Here is a 21,814-nt window from a genome sequence, read left to right on the forward strand (position 1 = left end):
TAAGAGAACTGAGACAATCTGGTATGAGGACACAAATGGACAAAGTGGACAATGAGTCAGGGAAGAGGACTGCAGTGTGTTTATTATAGATGAACTTTAAAGTCAACAAGCAGAAACTAAGATTGAGAAGCTCATTTGTTGAACTGAGTGGTTTTACAGACAACTTGAGTAGAGCTCAAAGAAGGGAAGCTCCTGGGGGACTGGGAGGACTTTGCACCTTGGCTGAGGTGGAGAGTTTCCAATAAGGACACCATTCAGTCTATGTGGGCTTCTGGGGGATTTCGGGAAATGTGCAGATGAATGACTTCTTAGTTTTCTTAACACAGAGTTTGTGTGTTTCTGAGCTGTCACCAGGGTGAGATAAAAGCTTAGGGGAAACCAGATTCAGGAGTAGAACACAGGCCCTTTAGAGAGGCAGCTCAGCTGTGTCTCTGTGGGATAACAGCAATCTTTGCAGGGAGTCATAGAGACCAGAGTGGTGAAGCTGTGGGTACAATAAATGTCTTGCTTAACGTCACATTGATTTTCCTGAAATTGATCAAATGGAACTTTTATGAATTGAAGCCTGTATCTGTTTATTAAGGAGACATTCACAGAACGTACACACAGAGCAAAGTATGGTGCCAGGGCCCTAGGTGAACTTCTTGGAAGTTTCTAAGTTTGCATTTTTATATACTGGGGATTTGAAGTAACAAAATTTAAAAAGAGAAGCTTATTTTAGGAAATCGAAATTACTTTCAATGGCAGCCAGCCCCTCACCCCTACTTCCTAGCTACCTACCTTTCCGCCACAATTTTTTTTTTTTTTTTTTTTTTGAGACAGTCTGTCTCTCTGTGGCCCAGGCTAGAGTGCAGTGGCATCTCGGCTCACTGCAGCCTCCATCTCCCGAGTTACAGCGATTCTCCTACCTCAGCCTCCTCAGTAGCTGCGATTACAGACACGCGCCACCATGCCTGGCTAATTTTTGTATTTTTAATAGAGACGGCGTTTCTGCATGTTGGCCAGGCTGGTCTCGAATTCCTGACCTCAGGTGATCCGCCTGCCTCGGCCTCCCAAAGTGCTGGGAGCCACTGCACTCGGGCCAGTCCATAATATCTTTGTCATCTTGCATAGTGTGTAATTTACACCACAGTCGCCCTCACAAGAAAATAAACTCTACCAAGGCTGGAGGTTCGTTTTGTTCACTGCTGTATCTTAAATAGGGAGAGGTGCTAAATCTTTTGTTGAAAAAAATAAATGACTGTGGGGAAAGAATTTTAAAAATTACTTATAATCCCATCACCCAAATAGGACTACCTAATATTTGTGTTTCTTTCGCCTTTGAGAGAGGAAGAGCAGTTACTTCGCTTTCGTGATCAGTCTATTCTACAGCTTGATTTTCCTTTTTAAAATGGCTAAAACGCTTTTTTTGGCTGTATAGTACCCAATCAAGAGCAGGCGGCAGGGAGGGGCTCGGTTTGGCCCTCTTCAGCATGTTACATTCTACCTTTAACCCGCAGCCAAGCGTGTGGCAACCCCCACACTCGCCTAGCTGCAACACCCTCCTCCCTGAAATCCTTCCTTTTTATTCCGGTTTCCAGAGCACGTCTCCAGGCTTCGACGACACCACGCTGGGACGTAAGTGCCGAGGGCCGCGGCGTCTGACGTCATGGCGTAGAGCCTAGCAACAGCGCAGGCTCCCAGCCGAGTCCGTTATGGCCGCTGTCGTCCTGAAGAGGATGAGGGGGCCAGAACAAGCGAAACTGCTGCCCGGGTCGGCCATCCAAGCCCTTGCGGGGTTGGCGCGGCCGCTGGTCTTGGCGCTCCTGCTTGTGTCCGCTGCTCTATCCAGTGGTAAAGGGGGCGCGGCGGCCGTGCGGGCTTAGCAAGGCTGGGAGGGCTCGGGGGCAGGCCAGGAGACAGGCCGGGCCAGGGAAAGGGCGCTTCCGAGTGTCAGGAGCAGACGGCGGTGTCTGGTTGGGGCAGGGTCTCTGCGGGCCTGAGAAAGGAGAGTATGGTGTCTGAAGGGGTCCAAGGTGGTAGGGTCTCCAAGGGGCCTGAGCAGTGGGGTCCCTGAGAGATGCAGGGACCCTGGGAGCAGGGAGCAGGATGTGTAGATGGACGGGAAGGGAGGAGTGGTGTTGGCGCCTAGAGATTGTTGAAGAATGGGCTGCCACCAGGAATGGCGGTGGTGGGGTCTCCAAAATTTCTTGGATCGGAAAGTTAGGAGACTCTAGAAGAGAGAGTAGCGACAGGGGCTGAGGAGATGGCCGGGGCTGGGGGTGTGGTGTCTGGAAAGGGTCCTGAGATTGGGGGACTCAGGAATCTTGCAGGACCAAGGAAAGGTGGGGGTTTTCCAGAATGGGAGAGGTCAGTGGTAAAGACCGAGGCGGGCAGGGGCAGTAATCCAGTGACTGGACTGAACCAATGGAATATTTTCGAGAGGGAAAGTGAAAGGGAAAGAGCTGTCTTCGGGTACCGGTGCATATTTGAGGCCTGGGAGGTTCTGGTGTTTGATAAAGATTCAGAGTACTGGGGCGTTGGGCCTCTGAAGGCTTGGGAGGCGGAGAGGAGTTTGGGGACAAGGGAGATCATGATTCCTCTTCCCTGTGTTCTGAGTTAACCAGGATAACCCTGCCTCATTTTAATGGATCTGTAGGATTTGATAGATAAAAGATTTCATTTCTTGCAAATGTTGCATGGTGAAATCAAGAGATTGAAAGTTTTTATTGAGCAATTAGGAAATCTGTAAACCAGTGCCTGATACTTGGTGGGAAAAATCCACTAATAAGAACTTGTAAGGATTAAACGGTATTTTGTTTAGTAGTTCCATTTTTCTTTCAGGCCAAGACACAATCCTGCGTTTCTCCCTAAAAGCTGAATTTTCAGCTGCAAAACAGTATGACCTGGTATAGTGTTTTCTTTCTTGCCAACAGGACCTGTCCAGCCCTACATTCGTCTGCTACAGTACTGTGGGTACATACTTATGTTTCCTCAGCAACATTTCAGTGTTGCTAACTGGACGCCCTCTCAGAAGTCTTTGCAGTCTCTGAGGAAGGACTGCTGTCCATTTCCCAAGGCCCTTTCATCATTAGTGAAATGTAATGAGGATTTCCCTGGTTGATGCAGATGTTTCCATTCCTAAAGAACTTAAGTAGCTTGTTTTGGCCATTTAATCATCCAAGAAAAATAAAATACAGACATTTATATTTCCTGCTGGAATGCTTAAGGGATATATATCTGGCAACTGTAGTTTCAGAAACAGCTTTTTTCCCCTAAGAGGTGGTTGAAAATTGGGCAAGCAGTGAGGCAGAATGTGGAGTGTTAAGTGTCCTTTAGTCTTTACTTTTATTTGTTAGAGACCTATAAATATTGTTCTAACTATACTGGGTCATTTTAGAGAATCTTTATCCTTTAAATTAAGTCTTTACATATACCAGTTTAAAATGTCATAAATTCAAATGATTCTATCCTGAAAAGAACCTAAATGAAAACGAACATACGTGGTTTTAATAAGCGAGCAGCTCCAGTGCACTAGTGTAGCTTGGGATATAAGTATTTTTTGTAAATATACCTTATAATTTCAAAGTAGTCATTCCTATAGTAAGAAAATTAGTCTAGAATGTGTTGAGTTCCAAATTTCAAGTGACTTTACAAAAGCAGATTGTAAACCACATTAGATTTATTTAAATTTGTTCCATATTAGGTTTTAAAAAATGTCAATGCTTGGTTATATGCTTGTCAGTCTGTAAGAATTTTTGTTTTATGTTTTTGTTTTGATAAAGTCTGAAAAATTAACATAAGCAGTTCAGATCACTGGGTGATTAACTCTTGGTCATGCCATTTCAAAAATGCCTGCTTCTCTCCATTTGCCATTATATTGTCCCCAGATGATCACCTAAACTTGATGTATAATGCATTTCATTTTTAAGGCATTGTTTCTCAAACCATTGTGTGAATGAGTTCTCGGGGGTCCTCTACATTCTTCAGTTTAATACATGCTGATATAGTTTTATTTTAGGGCAGTTTTTAAAAAGGGACCAGTGGAAGGGGAGAATGAAATTTAGAAAGATGTTTTTTTTTGAGTCTGTTGCCAGGCTGGAGTGCAGTGGCACGATCTCGGCTCATTGCAACCTCCACCTCCCGGGTTCAAGTGATTCTGCTGCCTCAGCCTCCTGAGTAGCTGGGACTACAGGTGTATGCCACACCTGGCTAGTTTTGTATTTTTAGTAGAGACGGGGTTTCATCGTGTTAGCAGGATGGTCTCCATCTCCTGACCTCGTGATCTGCCCGCTTTGGCCTCCCATAGTGCTGGAATTACAGGCCTGAGCCACCGTGCCCGGCCTTTTTTGTTTGTTTGAGACATGGTTTTGCTCTGTTGCCGAGGCTGGAGTGCAGTGGTACAAACTTGGCCCACTGCAACCTCTGATTCCTTGGCTCCAGCAGTCCTCCCACTTCAGCCCCCTGAATAGCTGGGACCACAGGTGCCTGCCACCGTGCCCAGCTAATTTTTGTATTTTTGTAGAAATGGGGTTTTGCCGTGTTGGCCAGGCTGGTCTTGAACTCCTGAGCTTAAGCGATCCGCCTGCCTCGGCCTCCCAAAATGCTGGGGTTACAGGTGTGAGCCACCATGTCCGTCCTAAGCTTTATTTTTAAAATGTCAAACTTCAACTAGAGAGGTAATATCAATTAGGAAAGGGAAGATTTAGAAGTCTTATTTATATGCTCGTAGAAAGTCAACAGTTAAATCCATAAAGTCAGAGTTGTACCTTTGTTCTGAATACTCTTTATATCTGACTTAATCAACTTAATCAACTTCTCTGATGGAGAGGAGTTTGAGGAATTTGATAGCCTTTGTGTTACATGTTTCAGATCAGTTATTTGTTTTTTCTTGTGCTGTATTTGTGTATTACTTTCAAGATTTTACTGCTTGACTAATACATATTCTGCTCCTACTTGGTGCTAGGTATTGGAGTTAAACAATGAATAGGGTGATATTGGAGGTATCCTTAGAAGAATGAGTGGCGTTTTGCTGGGAACCATGGGATGGCTTCTTGAGGGAGTGCAGTAGGTGCATAGATACTATGTGGGATGTGGTGTGGGATTTGTGGTGAAAGTTGAATCAAGAGCATATTTAATAAATATTGAGTGCCTGCTGTCTATTAAGTAGGTAAGTAAGATAATGAGAGTGAGGTAATGGGGGCCAGATCATGTAGGATCTTGAAGGCTGTTATAAAAACTTTCCCTTTTGAGAGAAATGGATGGCCCTGGAGGGTCTTAAGTACAGGAGTAACATCTGGTTTTTACAGAATGACTCTGGCTGCTGTGTTGCGTATAGACAGTAGAGGTTAGGGTGGAAGCAGGCAGATTAATTAGGAGGCTATTGTAATAATCCATGTGAGATAATGGTTACTTGGACCAGGCAGGAGCAGTGGAGAGTGAAAAGCCCTTAAATGCTGCATTTGTTAGAATAACAGATTGGATGTGGGATGTTAAAAAAATGACAACTCCAAGGTTTTTAGTTTTAGTAACTAGATATAGTTGCCATTAATCGAGATGGAGACTAGGTAGAACAAGTTTTTTTTTTTTGTTTTTTGAGTGGGTCATAGGAATTTATTTAAACTTTTTATTTTGAGATAATTATAGATTCACTTGCAGTTGTAAGAAATAGTATAGAGATCCTGCATATCCCCTACCCAGTTTTCCTAATAGTAACATCTTTCCAAACAATAGTGCAGTATCATGACCAGGATATTAACATCGGTACAGTCAAAATACGGGGCATTACCATCACCATAAGGGTATCTCAGATTGCCCTTACAAAGCCACCCCACTTCCTTCCTACCTCACCCCTCCTGAACTCCTGGCAACCACAAATTATCCATTTGTATAAGTTGGTAATTTTGAGAATCTTACATAAATGGAATCATACAGTATGTACTTTTGGGATTGACTCTTTTCACTCAGCATAATTCTCTGAAGATCCACCCAGGTTGTTGGATGTGTCAATAGTTTGTTCCTTTTTAAATTTTAATTTAATTTTAAAATTTTTTATTGTTATTATTATTACTTGACACAGAGTCTCGCTCTGCCGCCCAGGCTGGAGTGCAGTAGCGCTATCTCGGCTTACTGCAACCTCCGCCTCCTGGGTTCAAGCAGTTCTCCTGTCTCAGCCTCCTGAGTAGCTGGGATTATAGGTGCACACCACCACACCCGGCCAATTTTTGTATTTTTAGTAGACACGAAGTTTCACCATGTTGGCCAGGCTAGTCTCGAACTCCTAACCTTGTGATCCACCCGCCTCAGCCTCCCAAGTGCCCGGATTACAGGTGTGAGCCACGGGTCCTGGTCGTTTGTTCCTTTACATTGCTGAGTAATATTCTATGGTATAGATAGATTACACTTTGTTTATCTGTTGAAGGATGCCTGATTGTTTCCAGTTTTTGGCTGTTAAGAATAAAGCTGCTATAAATGTGTTTGTGCCACTGCACTTCAGCCTGGGTGACAAAGTGAGACCCTGTCTCAAAAAAATAATAAAATAAGCTTTCTGTGGATATCATATAGTTGAATCTGCCAATCTCTGTTTTTTAACTGATGTATTTAGGTTATTTATATTTAATGCACTGTGGATATGTTAGGGATGAAGTCTGCCATTTTATTTTTTGTCTTTAACCTGGGATATATGAGGTAAAAAGAAAAACCCAAGGAAGTCACCACCATGTTGTTTCACATATCCTGAGGTCTCTAACAGTTCTACCCAGTTCTTTCCAACTTTCAGAGTGTTCTTGTGTTATTTTATACATAATGTCTAGAGCTTTTAGTTGTTATTAGTGGGAGAAATAAGGAAGAGTGTGTTTGTCTTCCTGAAAGCCAGCCAGAATTCATTTTGAACATATTAATGTCAATGTAAGACATCCAAGAGGCGATGTCAAGTAGGTGGTTGGATTTATGAGTCTAGAATTCTGGTAGTTCTTGGAAGTTCTTTTAATTTTTCTCAGAAAAGTTAGGAAGTGATGTCATCAGTTGAAAATGAGGGTAACAGAGAAGACATTTGAAGTTTATGGATAGAGGAAAATGTGACTGGTGTCCTAAGAGAGTGGAAGGGTAAGTGGACTAGGAAAATATAATTGCCAACAATTTTAATTGCCAACAACTTTAAATGTATACCTGAATCTTTGGTGTTGAATTTAAAATGAAATGAAAACAGCATGGTTGTATATTTTTTCCAGCCATGTTCAGCTGTGCAGATGTGAGTAGTCAGAGAGCTTGATTTATTAATAAATAGGGATGAGTGTAGTCTCACCAAGTGAATGGGTCCAAGTGGACAAAGGGGAAGGGAATTGACGATGGATGTAAGAGAGTGATTATAAAGCAATTATAATAGCTGACACAGAATTGAATCTGAATAAAGAGATAAGAGAGTGTATTGGGCAAGGTTTGGTGGTGACCGTAAAAGAATGAAGAGGATTAGAGGGTTGGAGGTGTTGATGGATTGAGAATACCAGGGAATGAACTGGAAGGATAGGAGGTCATGTCAGCAAGTAGAATTCAAGAAATTGAGATTATGGAAGAGTTGTGATAATAGATAATGACTCTGGGAGTGAGTGGCTGAGGTAAAGAGGAGGGCTAGGTCATGAGAAGAGAGGAGGTCAAAGATTTTGAAATCAAGGCAGGAGTACTTTTCTTAGATAGAGTGAACTCTAGAGCCAGGAGCTAAAGATCATTAAGAATTAGGGGGCATGACCTTGGAGTTGGTGGATGAAAGTAAGTTAGTGGATGATAGCTTAAGATAAGAGAATCAAAGCTGGAGGCATTTAGGGAGGAGAATGGGAGAATGGTCTGAAAAGGGCAATGAGGAGGAGAGCTGTGCCTCCTCGAGACTCAGTGGTACAAGGATGTGGGAGAAAAACAGCTACTACTTAAACAGGCTGAAGGGAAAATGTGTCCTTAAGGGAGAGTCAGGTTCAGTAATAACAAGAAAGTGAAGGGTGAAAGAAGGGATTTGCTGATGACTGTGAATTCTGTACTGCGTGGTGGAAATTTCTTTATAATCATTCCTCCCCTAGCAGCGTGTGTCCTTTAAAGGTGCTCACCCATAGCAAAACTGTTCTTTTAAAAGTTTAGTTAGTTGGCTCTCAGTTATTTCAATTTTCAATTTTATTTTAAAACATGTTTTTTGTACTTTGGCAGGAAAATTAAATGTATCAGAAAACAATAATTTATAAATTCCTGAATTATAACTAAGTTGAAGTGATAAATGCAAAAATTATTTTCAGAAATTCCTGTTAGTAGTTTTCTGAGTAATGTACTCAGTTGTAGGTCCTGTTTATTTCTCTTTTCTTCAGTAAAAAATTTCAAGGAACTCAATTATTGAAAATGTTTTAAGAGTTTTACTGTAATCTCAGCACTTTGGGAGGCCAAGGGGGAGGATTTCTTGAGCCCTGGAATTCGAGATCAGCCTGGGCAACATGGCGAGATGCTGTCTCAAAAAAAAAAAAAAGAAAAAAATTGCATGTGACATTGGACAAATATATGAAAAATTTAAAAAGCTGGGCAGGGTGGCATGTGCCTGTGGTCCCAGCTACATGGGGGCTTGAACCCAGGAGGTCGAGGCTACAGTGAGCTATGTTTGTGCTGCTGTATTTCAGCCTGGGCAACAAAGTGAGACCCTATCAAAAAAAAAAAAAGGGGAGGGGAAAGAGTTTTACTAATTTATTGTTTGTTTGTTTTGTTTTGTTTTTTTGAGACGGAGTTTTGCTTTGTTGCCCAGACTGGAGTGCAGTGGCGCTGTCTGGGCTCACTGCAAGCTCCGCCTCCCGGGTTCACGCCTTCTCCTGCCTCAACCTCTGGAGTAGCTGGGACTACAGGCGCCCGCCATCACGCCCTGCTAATTTTTGGTATTTTTAAGTAGAGACGGGATTTCACCATGTTAGCCAGGAATGGTCTCGATCTCCTGACCTCGTGATCTGCCCACCTCGATCTCCTAAAGTGCTGGGATTACAGGCGTGAGCCACCGTGCCTGGCCTGTTTTTTTTTTTGTTGTTGTTGTTGTTTACTAACTTACTACATTATTTTTCTGAGATCCTCTGTTCATTACAATTGACACCAGCTATTTCTTTTTTTTTTCTACACAAAATAGATGTCAACTGTGATGCACAAACCAGAGTGTATTCACATGAAGAAAGGGTTGTCTGTTGGATTGTTAACTTGTGTGAATGCACATGTTTGTGAAAGCACTAGAATGACTTGGTTTAATCTTACCCCTATAAAATATATAATATATTTTATAGTTTCGGATGCTTCTCCTTTAGAAGTTTTTTCTTCTTTGTAAGGATCCTTCTTTTTTTTTTTTTTTTTAATTTAGGAGAGGGAGTCCTCTAGTTCAAGTATCACTTAGAATTACTGTCTACAGCTTGCTTTTAGCTTCCTCTGAATTTGTTATATTGTGTTGAAAGTATTTAGGTCCGCCGGGCGCGGTGGCTCAAGCCTGTAATCCCAGCACTTTGGGAGGCGAGACGGGCGGATCACGAGGTCAGGAGATCGAGACCATCCTGGCTAACACGGTGAAACCCCGTCGCTACTAAAAAATACAAAAAACTAGCCGGGCGAGGTGGCAGGCGCCTGTAGTCCCAGCTACTCGGGAGGCTGAGGCAGGAGAATGGCGTGAACTTGGGAGGCGGAGCTTGCAGTGAGCTGAGATACGGCCACAGCACTCCAGCCTGGGCGGCAGAGCGAGACTCCGTCTCAAAAAAAAAAAAAAAGAAAGTATTTAGGTCCAAACTCCATATCTTTTCTTGGACCTACTTGAGTGAGAATCAGCCACTTACTGTACTATTCTAGGGATCAGGTAGAGTCTGGGCAAGATAACTGAAGTCCACACTCTTTTTTTTTTTTTGAGACGGAGTCTCGGTCTGTCGCCCAGGCTGGAGTGCAGTGGCCGGATCTTGGCACACTGCAAGCTCCGCCTCCCGGGTTCACGCCATTCTCCTGCCTCAGCCTCCCCAGTAGCTGGGACTACAGGCGCCCGCCACCTAGCCCGGCTAGTTTTTTTGTATTTTTTAGTAGAGACGGGGTTTCACCTTGTTAGCCAGGATGGTCTCGATCTCCTGACCTCGTGATCCGCCCGTCTCGGCCTCCCAAAGTGCTGGGATTACAGGCTTGAGCCACCGCGCCCGGCCACCCCTATAAAATATTTTAGTTTAATGTGATAGACTTTAAAATATTGTCTGAGGCCGAGCACGGTGGCTCACGCTTGTAATCCCAGCACTTTGGGAGGCCGAGGCGGGCGGATCACGAGGTCAGGAGATCGAGACCAGCCTGGCCAACACTGTGAAACCCCATCTCCACAAAAAATACAAAAAATTAGCCGGGAGTGGTGTCGGGCGTGTGTAGTCCCAGCTACTCGGGAGGCTGAGACAGGAGAATGGCGTGAACCCGGGAGGCGGAGCTTGCAGCGAGCCGAGTTTGGGCCGCTGCACTCCAGCCTGGGCGACAGAGCAAGACTCTGTCTCAAAACAAATAAACAAACAAACAAATATATATATATAGTCTGAATATGTTTAGATCTCACATGACAGAGGTTTTTTTTTTTTCTTTGTTTTTTCTTTTTTCTTTTTTTAGTGTAGTAGAGATCCTTGAAGTTCTTCAACAGATACTACCTTAGATTATAAATTAGAGGCAGGGATTCCTCTGTTGAATCTTCCTCTGTTGACTCTTCTTGATAGAAGAATAATAAGAATTCTTCTTACGTAAATAATTTTGCCTTTAGTAAACTATGCTGAGTAGGTAGCAGCACAGGGAAATAAGAATGTGTGTGTATTTGGTGACATTTCCCATACCTACATGTCTTCCCCCATCTTTAAAATAGTCTAGTTGTCCCTTAGCTCTCAGGGATTATAGGCGTGAGCCACTGTGCCTGGCTAAAAACATAATGGATTCATGGTTTACAATTTTTGGTTCAGAAATAATATTGTGATGAACATTTCTGTGCTGTTACCAGTTTGCTGGATTACATGAGGCACGAGAGACATCTATAGGACAAGATACATCACATTGAGTGTGAGGGTACATGTTGGCACCGAACAGTCCCAGAGCTGAATAGTTAAGCCTTTTAAAATACTTAAAGGAGAAGCATCCAGTTTCGGATGCTTCTCCTTTAGAAGTTTTTTCTTCTTTGTAAGGATCCTTCTTTTTTTTTTTTTTAATTTAGGAGAGGGAGTCCTCTAGTTCAAGTATCACTTAGAATTACTGTCTACAGCTTGCTTTTAGCTTCCTCTGAATTTGTTATATTGTGTTGAAAGTATTTAGGTCCAAACTCCATATCTTTTCTTGGACCTACTTGAGTGAGAATCAGCCACTTACTGTACTGTTCTAGGGATCAGGTAGAGTCTGGGCAAGATAACTGAAGTCCACACTCTTTTTTTTTTTTTTTTTTGAGACGGAGTCTCGCTCTATCGCCCGGGCTGGAGTGCAGTGGCCGGATCTCAGCTCACTGCAAGCTCCGCCTCCCGAGTTTACGCCATTCTCCTGCCTCAGCCTCCCGAGTAGCTGGGACTACAGGCGCCCGCCACCTCGCCCGGCTAGTTTTTTGTATTTTTTAGTAGAGACGGGGTTTCACCGTGTTAGCCAGGATGGTCTCGATCTCCTGACCTCGTGATCCGCCCGTCTCGGCCTCCCAAAGTGCTGGGATTACAGGCTTGAGCCACCGTGCCCGGCCTAAGTCCACACTCTTTATGAAATGAAAACAGAGGGGATGGGTGATGTATGTGGACTTTGCCACCATGACCTAAAGTCAGACCTTTTTCTTTTCTTTTGGTGGCAGGCTGTATGATGCAGTAGGTCTTTTATGCTGCTTAAGTTGTTAGTATCTAGCAAAGCAGTTATCTGAAGAATAACTGACTAAGAAGAAATGTAACTGATTGCTGGCTATTGAGACTTAATAACTAGTTTTCGAGAAAGTTATAGGAATTTAGCAGAGAGAAATGCTTAGTGTAAAATTTGGGTAAATATGCTTTTAGCTTGGTGGAGATAAAGTTGGAGATTTCAGTTTAATATTCTTTGTTTCAGTTGTATCACGGACTGATTCACCGAGCCCAACTGTACTCAACTCAGCTATTTCTACCCCAAATGTGAATGCTTTAACACATGAAAACCAAACCAAACCTTCTATTTCCCAAATCAGTACCACCCTCCCTCCCACAACGAGTACCGAGAAAAGTGGAGGAGCATCTGTGGCCCCTCATCCCTCACCTACTTCCCTGTCTCAAGAGGAAGCTGATAACAATGAAGATCCTAGTATGGAGGAGGAGGATCTTCTCATGCTGAACAGTTCTCCATCCACAGCCAAAGACACGCTAGACAATGGCGATTATGGAGAACCAGATTATGACTGGACCACGGGCCCCAGGGATGACGACGAGTCTGATGACACCTTGGAAGAAAACAGGGGTTACATGGAAATTGAACAGTCAGTGAAATCTTTTAAGATGCCATCCTCAAATATAGAAGAGGAAGACAGCCATTTCTTTTTTCATCTTATTATTTTTGCTTTTTGCATTGCTGTTGTTTACATTACATATCACAACAAAAGGAAGGTAAGTTTGGGATTTTTTTAGCCCTTTATTTCAGTCATAATGCTTTTGATGATTCATGGTTCTTTCTTTTTGTTTTTGCAAAAAAATGTGTAGTGGGTTTCACTCTATCACCCAAGCTGGATTACAGTGGCACAATCACAGCTCACTGGAGTCTCCACCTGCTAGGCTTAAGTAATTCTCTTGCCTCAGCCTCTCAAGTAGGTGGGACTACAGATGCACACTACCACACCTGATTAATTTTTAAAAATTATTAAATTAAATTTTTAAAAATTATTATTATTTGTAGAGACGAGGTCTCGCTATGTTGCCCAGGCTGGTCTTGAACTCCCAGGCTCAAGCAGTCCTCCCACCTTAGCCTCCCAAAGTGTTGGGATTATAGACATGAGCCACCATGCCCAGCCCTCTTTCCTTTTTTTCAGTGAAGTTTAAATTCATAGTAAAATATTGAGATGTCTAATCAGCATGTAAATCTGTTGTGTATTTTAACACACTGCAGACAGAATGCTTGAATGTATGTACTTCTAAAAAAAGAAATAGTCCTATTTCTTAATGAGCAATACCAAAGCCCAGTGATTTTTTTTTTTAAGGGTTTATGTCTTAATTTGGCATCATTACTTCAGTAGGAATACTTGTGGAGGAAGTGTTAATACTTGTCTTTTAATTTATTAATATTGAACTTAATGATCTTTTAATTTTTTTTCTGGTTATAAAGTGTTACATGTTTATTTTAGGGAATTGAGAAAACAGAAGAGTTTAGAAAAGAAAATTTAAACTACTTTTCAGCATTATTAACATTTTGGTGTATTTCTGGTCTATAAATGTGCACATAATTTATACATATAGGTGTATGTTATAATTTTTAATGAATATTATCTCACAGTTTTTTTTTTTTTTTTTTTTTTTCGGAGATAGAGTCTTACTTTGTCTCCCAGGCTGGAGTACAGTGGTGCGATCTTGGCTCACTGCAACCTCCACCTCCCAGGTTCACCCAGGTTCAAGCAATTTTCGTGCCTCAGCCTCTTGAGTAACTGGGACTATAGGCGCGGGCCACTACGCCTGGCTAATTTTTGTATTTTCAGTAGAGACAGGATTTTGCCGTGTTGGCCAGGCTGGTCTCGAACTCCTGGCCTCAAGTGATCCACCCACTTCAGCCTCCCAAAGTGTTGGGATTATGGGCGTGAGCCACCGCACCCTGCCTATCTCATAGAGTTTTATGTCTTGAATTTTACCTGACCAATCATGAGCATTTTCCATATCCTTAATATTCTTTAAAAACATTATTTTTGCCGGGCGCGGTGGCTCAAGCCTGTAATCCCAGCACTTTGTGAGGCTGAGACGGGCGGATCACGAGGTCAGGAGATCGAGACCATCCTGGCTAACCCGGTGAAACCCCGTTTCTACTAAAAAATATAAAAAAAACTAGCCGGGCGAGGTGGCAGGCGCCTGTAGTCCCAGCTACTGGGGAGGCTGAGGCAGGAGAATGGTGTTAACCCGGGAGACGGAGCTTGCAGTGAGCCAAGATCCGGCCTCTGCACTCCAGCCTGGGCAACAGAGCGAGACTCCGTCTCAAAACAAACAAACAAACAAACAAACAAAAATTATTATTATTTTTTGAGACAGGATCTTGCTATGTTGTTCACACTGGTGAACTCCTGGCCTCAAATAATCCTCCCACTTCAGCCTCCCAAGTAGTTGGGATTATAGGCGTGAGCCACTGTGCCTGGCTAAAAACATAATGGATTCATGGTTTACAATTTTTGGTTCAGAAATAATATTGTGATGAACATTTCTGTGCTATTACCAGTTTGCTGGATTACATGAGGCATAGAGATATCTTTAGGACAGGATACATTCACACTGAGCGTGAGGGTACATGTTGGCACTGTACAGTCCCAGAGCTGAATAGGTAAGCCTTTTAAAATACTTAAAGGGAGATTAAATACACAATTCCTTTTTTAATACTTACTGGTCAGGAAGTTTCAGTTCTTGACTTTATTGTAACTTGCTTTGTAACCCTGAAAGCCACCTTCCCCTTCGGGTCCCTGATTTCCTTACCTGACAAATAGTGAAACTGGACCTGATAATTTCAAAATGCCTTCCAGCTTTGAGAATCGGTGAATCTAATAACAGTTCACAAAAAAGCAAACCAACCAACTGTTCTGGTTGTTTGTATTTAGTGATATATTGCTGGCTTTGTAAGTGTTTATGGGTAGACAGAACCTTGAGTGCTGCTGATATTATATCCCACTGTTTAGTGTTTGGCCATCTCTATTATGAACATCTAAGGGTCTTGTTAAACAAGTAGATTCCTGGGCTCTTCCTATGTATATTGAAATTCGAGAAGCACTGTTTAGCCTTGTTTACAAGATGGAAAGCAAAATAGCTTTTATTTATTTATTTTTTTGAGACAGGGTCTTGCTTTGTCACCCAGGCTGGAGTGCTGTGGTGCTGTCACGGCTTACTGTGATCTCTGCCTCCTGGGCTTAAGAGATCCTCCCACCTTAGCCTCCTGAGTAGCTGGGACTACAGGCAAGCGCCTCCATGCCTGGATAGTTTTATATTTTTTCTAGGGATGGGGTTTCACCATGTTGCCCAGGCCCGTCTCGAACTCCTGGGCTCAAGTGATTTGCCTGCCTCGGCCTAAAATAGCTTTTTTTGTTGTTGATATTTTGTGTTTTATATTTAGAAACCTAGAAGAGAGATATTTCACTTGTTGTAAAAATGTTTACCATATTCTCTGTTTTCTCTTTTGCCAATTTAATTACTTTTGTTTTCCAGATTTTTCTTCTGGTTCAAAGCAGGAAATGGCGTGATGGCCTTTGTTCCAAAACAGTGGAATACCATCGCCTAGATCAGAATGTTAATGAGGCAATGCCTTCTTTGAAGATTACCAATGATTATATTTTTTAAAGTACTGTGATTTGAATTTGCTTATTATGTAATTTTATTTGCTTGACTTTTTATATGATATTGTGCAGATGTTTGCCATAGGCAATTGGTACTTAAATGAGAGGTGGGTCTCTCTTTTGCCTTGGTGCTTTGGAAATTAAATGTCACAAACGAGTATATAATTTTTTATCTGTACTTTTAGAGCTGAGTTTAATCAGGTGTCCAAAATGTGAGTTAAGCATTATCTTATATTTACACTGTTAGTTTTTATTGTTTTAGATTTATTATGCTTCTTCTGGAAGGATTAGTGATGCTACTTTCAAAAGATCCCAAACTTGTAACTAAGTTCTAACATACCTGTTACTGCTGACTCACATTCATTCTCTGCCATTCAAATACTATTTTTTATCCACACATTTTTTTGTGTTCCCAAACTGTAATGTACAAGGACATGTGTGATAATGCTTTGGATTTGAGTAGTATTTTTTTGTCTTCCAAGAAAACTGCTTTGGATATTTTTAGATAATTTAAACATAATTTAGGATAACGATATTGCTCAATCTGACCACAATTTTAGGTAAAACATTAAATGTGTCAAGAAATCTTGGCAACAGGGACTCTGCAGCTTGCAGTGGACATAGATAAAATGTTACAGAGAACTACTATTTTTTTGGTTGGAATTACTATATTTAGAAGTAGAAACTGGTAAAATGTTAAATACATGTACAATTGCTTTTAGTTAGCAATTGATTGTAGCATGGGTTCCTCCAAGGTTTCAAGCAATGGGCAGAGTTTAAAGTTATATCAGATTTGTTTACTTCATTTATTATTTTACAGTAAATTTGAATAAATCTTAGGGGCCATTATCACTTAAATAATACTGTATCTAGGTCTTTCAAGTTAAAATTATACCTGAATGAAATTGTTTGTATACATAAAGGATATTTGTGTACAATGACCTTTTTTCCCCGCACACTTGTTTTCTTTTCTTTTTTATGGCAACTGGAAATTATTTACTATATTTCATTTATGTTTGTCTTTCTATCATAAAGAATTGATCAATATGTAAATATGTGATTTGAACCATGGTTAACTTACAAGTGTTACTACAGCTTTTTAGAAAACATAGCCCTAAGATATGTTAAGCAGGGCCCGGGTGAGCCAGTGGGCTTGTGCTTTATGTAGAGCTGGAAGAAGGCCGTCCATCCCGTCTCTCGGGTGGAGAGTGTACTTTCCTAATAAGAAAGGGAAGCACAATGGAAATACCCCGAACCATTTTATTGCGGTAATTTTTTTCATATCTGAAACTATTATTTAATATTTTGAATAAGATTTAAAAAAATAAATGGCAAAGATATAAATCTATGATTTCATGAGTGTGTTTCATTTCAGTGATGACATTTAGGTGGTGACAGGGGAATAGCGTATGTCTGGGAGCAATCTAACCTGACTCACTTGCAGGTGTCCCTCTCAGCAGTGCAATTCTGCCTCTGTGAATTCCACTTACGTTTCTAAATTCTTCTTTAGGTCCAACTTACTGCTAGGTACTGAAGTTTATTGGAAACTGTAGCAAAGTAGGATGGCAAAGAAAAGCAAAGTGGCTAAATCAGTATGCTCTTTCTAGCATCCTGGGGTCCCTATCTGGGATGAAAGGCTCCCCAAGTGTGGAGGCTCATCCCCCTTAATGGATCAGGGATTCTTGGGTACTTACTTCCTGGTGGTCCAGACACCTAGGTCACAGTGCTGCAATTAAGTAGCCTCAGACTTTTGGAGCATCAGATCATACATTGATTAAAAATGCCGCTGGAGTCTCATGGAGGCACTTGAGCACTAGGCACTAGTGCTAGGGACTAGGCACCCAGGGGCCATGGTTGAGCCTCACAACACTCATGCCGCCTCCTCCTGTATGGTGTTATCTGCTCCCTTCTCCCAGACTCACTTTCTGGACAGACCAGAAGCTCTGCACCCGATTTTGGTACTAATGGTATAATGGATTACGTTTTAGCTCCCGTTTCTGTGTCTTAGCTGAAAAGGAATGTGTTGGAACTTGTGGGGCAGACAGAAACAGACATTTAGAATTTGGGCAGTCAGGCAAGCGTGTTGCATTAGTCTGTTCTCACATTGCTATAGAAATACCTGGGACTGGATAATTTATAAAGAAAAGTTTAATTGGCTCACAGTTTTGCAGGCTGTGGAGGGAGCATGATGCTGGCATCTGCTCAGCTTCTGGGGAGCCTTCAGGAAGCTTACCATCATTGTGAAAGACGAAAGGGGAACAGTTGTCTCATACGACAGGAGCAGGAGCAAGAGCAAGAGAGAGTAAGGGGGAATGTACTACACAGTTTTTTTTTTTTTTTTTTGAGACGGAGTGTCGCTCTGTCACCAAGGCTGTAATGCAGTGATGCAGTCTTGGCTCATTGCAACCTATAACTTCTGAGTTCAAGTGATTCTCCTGACTCAACCTCCCAAGTAGCTGGGACTACAGGCACCTGCCACCACTCCCAGCTAGTTTTTGTATTTTGTATTTTTAGTTTTTTTTAGTAGAGATGGGGTTTTACCATGTTGGCCAGGCTGGTCTTGAACTCCTGACCTCAAGTGATCCACCTGCCTCGGCCTCCCAAAGTGTTGGGATTACAGGCGTGAGCCACTGTGCCTGGCCTTACTATACACTTTTAAATCACCAGCTCTCATGAGAACTCACTATCCTGAGAACAGCACCAAGGAAGATGGTGTTAAACCACCCCCATAATCCAGTTATCTCCCACCAGGCCCCACCTCCAACACTGGGGACTACAATTCGACATGAGGTTTGGGTAGGACACGGGTCTAAACCATACCACATGCCTTGACTGGGCTTTCTTGATTTTAAATGTGATCTCCTGAGGGTGAGTGCAAGCTCTTGTGGAATGTGTGTCGTTTGCCCCACTGAGTGAGTTGCTTGAGAACAGGAACTGGCTCTTACTCCTCTCCAGCCCCAAGCTCATTACTCTGCCTGGCACCTGCTAGGCCCCTTTAAATTGTTATTCAATGAAGTATTTGAGAAATTGGTTGAGGAGAAAACCAAGACAACTCAGCTCTGCACAAGATCACATAGTCTGCATAGAGTCCAATACTACTAACCTGGGTACACAGCATGTGTGGGGTCAGAGCCGAGTGTAGTGTGTCAGTCCTTATCTGCACATCCACAATTCTACGGGAAGCTAAAGCCCACACTAGTTGTATGAGATATCACCCCTTCCTCCAAATCCCAGGTTCTGATTAGAGCAGGTGCTGCCTGTCGAAGGTGAAGGAGGTCACTGCCGGCACTGCTGCCGATGTTTCAGTTCTCCCCCATCCTGCGTGTGGGGTGGGGTGAGCAGGGCTGGCTTTGCCCTTCCGCCTTCTTTCAGCCTGGTTTGCTGGTGCAACAGTTTGTCTCCCTTCTGGGTTCAGCATGAAGCAGTTCATCCTTCCCAGCTAAAGTTCAAAAGGTTAAAAGTCTTTTGAGGACCAAATGTCTTCCCAGGGAACAGAAAATAAGGCTGTCCTGAGGTTGTCAGTCTGGCCTGACTCAGCACAGCCTGAGCCAGGATACATGGGGTGGTTCTCTTCAATGAGCTGGATTCTGTTTTCATTTTGACGTTAGGAGCGGAAGTTGCTGGGACAGATTCTGGAAATGGAGCCAGGGCTGTTTCTGTGTAAGTACCACGCGCTAACCAACTGCACCGCTGGAGCTCAGAGCAGGAGCTGTTTCTGACTCACATCTCAGTAGCCGTCTGTGGTGATGGCCTGCTGTCTAGGCTGTTTAAGTGGCTCAAGGGAGCGTGATTTTGGACCAGTAAGCAGCAGCTTCTACCCTGTGAGGTTTAAGCCCACCTCTCTTCTAGCTCCATCCTAAAGAATCCCAGACCCATCTGTACCAGCTGGTACCAGTGGGCAGCATAAGGGCAGAAACAGCATCTGACTTGAAGCACTCTGTCATCTCAGCATGCAGCACAGGGCCTGAGTAAAAGGAATCCAGGTGTTTTGTTTTTTTTAATGCAGTGCCTACCCTATGAGGGTTTTTTTCTTTTTTTTTTTAATGGAGTTTTGCTCTTGTTGCCCAGGCTGGAGTGCAGTGGCACGATCTCGGCTCACCGCAACCTCCGCCTCCCGGGTTCAAGTAATTCTTCTGCCTAAGCCTCCCGAGTAGCTGGGATTACAGGCATGCACCACAATGCCTGGCTAATTTTGTATTTTTAGTAGAAACAGGGTTTCTCCATGTTGGTCAGGCTGGTCTCAAACTCTGGACCTCAGGTGATCTGCCCGCCTTGGCCTCTCAAAGTGCTGGGATTACAGGCGTGAGCCACTGTGTCTGGCTGAGGGGTTTTTTAATCTAATGAGGCTCAAGATTTAAAAAAACCCTACTCCTTACTTAGGAAGCCTTTCTCCACCCTTAATTGTTCCGCTCTGAAACCCTATTCTTTCTCTTACAAACTCTAAACGGCTTCATTTACCTGCCGGGAAACCCAGAGATGCCATGTTCTGGGGATCCTTGACTTCCTGGATGCCTTTCTTCTTATAGGGCCCTTTGTACTTCTCTCCCCTCGGCATGTGGATTGGATAGCACTCCCACCTGAGGAGGCCATGCTTTGCAGTGGGCCCTGCAAGAGCTATGATGGGCCATGAAATCATACAGGTCTGGGTTGGAATCCCTCTCTGGGCCTAACCCCTAGGCTGAGTGTCCTCCCCAGGCCATTTTTGCTGACTGTTCCTTGGAAATGAGGAAGGTCTTGAGGGCTAACTCGAATGTCCTGCACCTTGCGGGGACTAAGGTCATCCTGGCCCATGTGGCACCTACCTGGTCTTCTAGGAAGACAGACCTAGGGAGAAATTGAAGGAAAGGAAGGATAAGGGTTGAGGTCAGGGCTGGATGACCATAGTCTGAGCTTGCTGTGCCTGTTGCAGCCTCCTACCTTGTAAAATGAGTGATAGATTAGCTCGCTGGCCTGTTAGGAAGAGTAAGTGGATTGATGTTTGTGGAAGGACTTTGCGCATAGGGAGGAGTTTTCACCATGTCACTGACCACAGAAGAGCCAGCTTGAGCCTTGAGCCCACCAAGATAGCCCACAGTTTCTGCTCAGGAGTGGCCCACAGTCCTGGGGCTGCCTTCCCTAGTCCCCTTGGGACTACCTTGAGGCACACAGCTGGTCAGAGTTGGGTTTCTCCTGAACCATCCAGGCATGTATGGCCCTTTTAGGGAATAGGTGGGTCTCCTTTGGAACCTCTCAACCCCATTCCCTGTTCTCCATCCTCATCCTTTCCCAGTAATGAGGCCAAGGGGTCCTTCCCATCATTCCCTGGACTGTTCCCAAGAGAGAGGCAAGGGGACCGAGGACCCCAGAGAGGTGGCTACTTTTAGGCTACACGGTATGTATGTCTGAGCCTCTCCTTGGGGAGCAAGGATGGAGGCAGGACTTGGGCTGTGGAGGGTCACTCTCTCTATTCTACTATGACCGTGGCACTGCATTAAAAGCAAAACACCTGGACTCCTTTTACTTAGGCCCTGTGCTGCATGCTGGGATGACAAAGTGTTTCAAGGCAGATGCTGTTTCTGCCCTTGTGGTGCCCACTGTCAGGTAGAGAAGAAAAAGAATCATAGTGAAGTGTGATGAATGCTATAGGCTGAAAACTGCATTTTACTTTTTTTTTTCCTTATAAAGGTAATTTAGACATTCTGTTAACAGCTAACACACGGCTTACTACGGATTGAGAATTTACTGTTTCTGTGTGTGCAACCAACCCAATAAGGCAGTTACTATTATTATCCTCATTTTACAGATAAGGAGCCAGGAGCATAGAAAGTTTAAGCAAGTTGCCCAAGGTCACGGACCTGCTGAGAGAGAGCTGGGATTTGAATTAAGGCATAGTCTGTTTCCATACTCCCTGCTCTCTATCACTAATTCTCCATTACTCTGGAAAATGAAACAGCTACAGAAGGTAAGAAAAATAAATTATTCAAAAGTTCTCTACTCTTAGGCCGTCAACATTTGTGTGTATTCTCCTTTTTTTCCTTTTTAAACTTTCTTTTATTATGTTATGACACAGCACACTACAGAAAAATGCATCAAACAAATGTACAGCTTAACAAATTATTATAAAGTAAATACTGTTTTGCCACCGCTCAGGTAAAGAAATAGAATTTTGCCAACACCCCCAATCCTCACTTCCTAATTATTACCCTCAGTCTCCCCCCACAGGGAGCTATCATTTTGATCTTTATGGCAATTATTTTTTCACTTTGCTTTTGAGATTTATTATCTAAGCATATATGTGTAAAACATCATCGTTTAATAGGTTTTGGAATTTTAGATAAATTGCATCATACCACATGC

General features: G+C 43.0%; 1 protein-coding gene across 1 annotated transcript; it reads left to right on the forward strand.

Annotated features, from left to right (window-relative positions):
• The first annotated feature begins 970 nt into the window (after positions 1–970).
• On the forward strand, positions 971–16,829 carry CUNH5orf15 (chromosome unknown C5orf15 homolog). Its single transcript, XM_033181228.1, has 3 exons — positions 971–1,833; positions 12,046–12,572; positions 15,351–16,829. The coding sequence occupies exons 1-3, from the start codon at positions 1,695–1,697 to the stop codon at positions 15,480–15,482; spliced, it is 798 nt and encodes a 265-aa protein (XP_033037119.1). The 5' UTR covers positions 971–1,694; the 3' UTR covers positions 15,483–16,829.
• The last annotated feature ends 4,985 nt before the right edge of the window (positions 16,830–21,814 follow it).

Source organism: Trachypithecus francoisi, unplaced genomic scaffold, assembly GCF_009764315.1.
Source record: "Trachypithecus francoisi isolate TF-2019V2 unplaced genomic scaffold, Tfra_2.0 Lachesis_group2, whole genome shotgun sequence".
Lineage (NCBI taxonomy): Eukaryota > Metazoa > Chordata > Mammalia > Primates > Cercopithecidae > Trachypithecus > Trachypithecus francoisi.

Excerpts from the sequence above, each read along its gene's own strand:
- CUNH5orf15 (XM_033181228.1), top strand. The coding sequence starts at position 1,695 with ATGGCCGCTGTCGTCCTGAAGAGGATGAGGGGGCCAGAACAAGCGAAA. Across the intron at positions 1,834-12,045 it reads GTCCGCTGCTCTATCCAGTG|TTGTATCACGGACTGATTCA; the intron begins GTAAAGGGGGCG and ends TCTTTGTTTCAG. Across the intron at positions 12,573-15,350 it reads CATATCACAACAAAAGGAAG|ATTTTTCTTCTGGTTCAAAG; the intron begins GTAAGTTTGGGA and ends TTTGTTTTCCAG.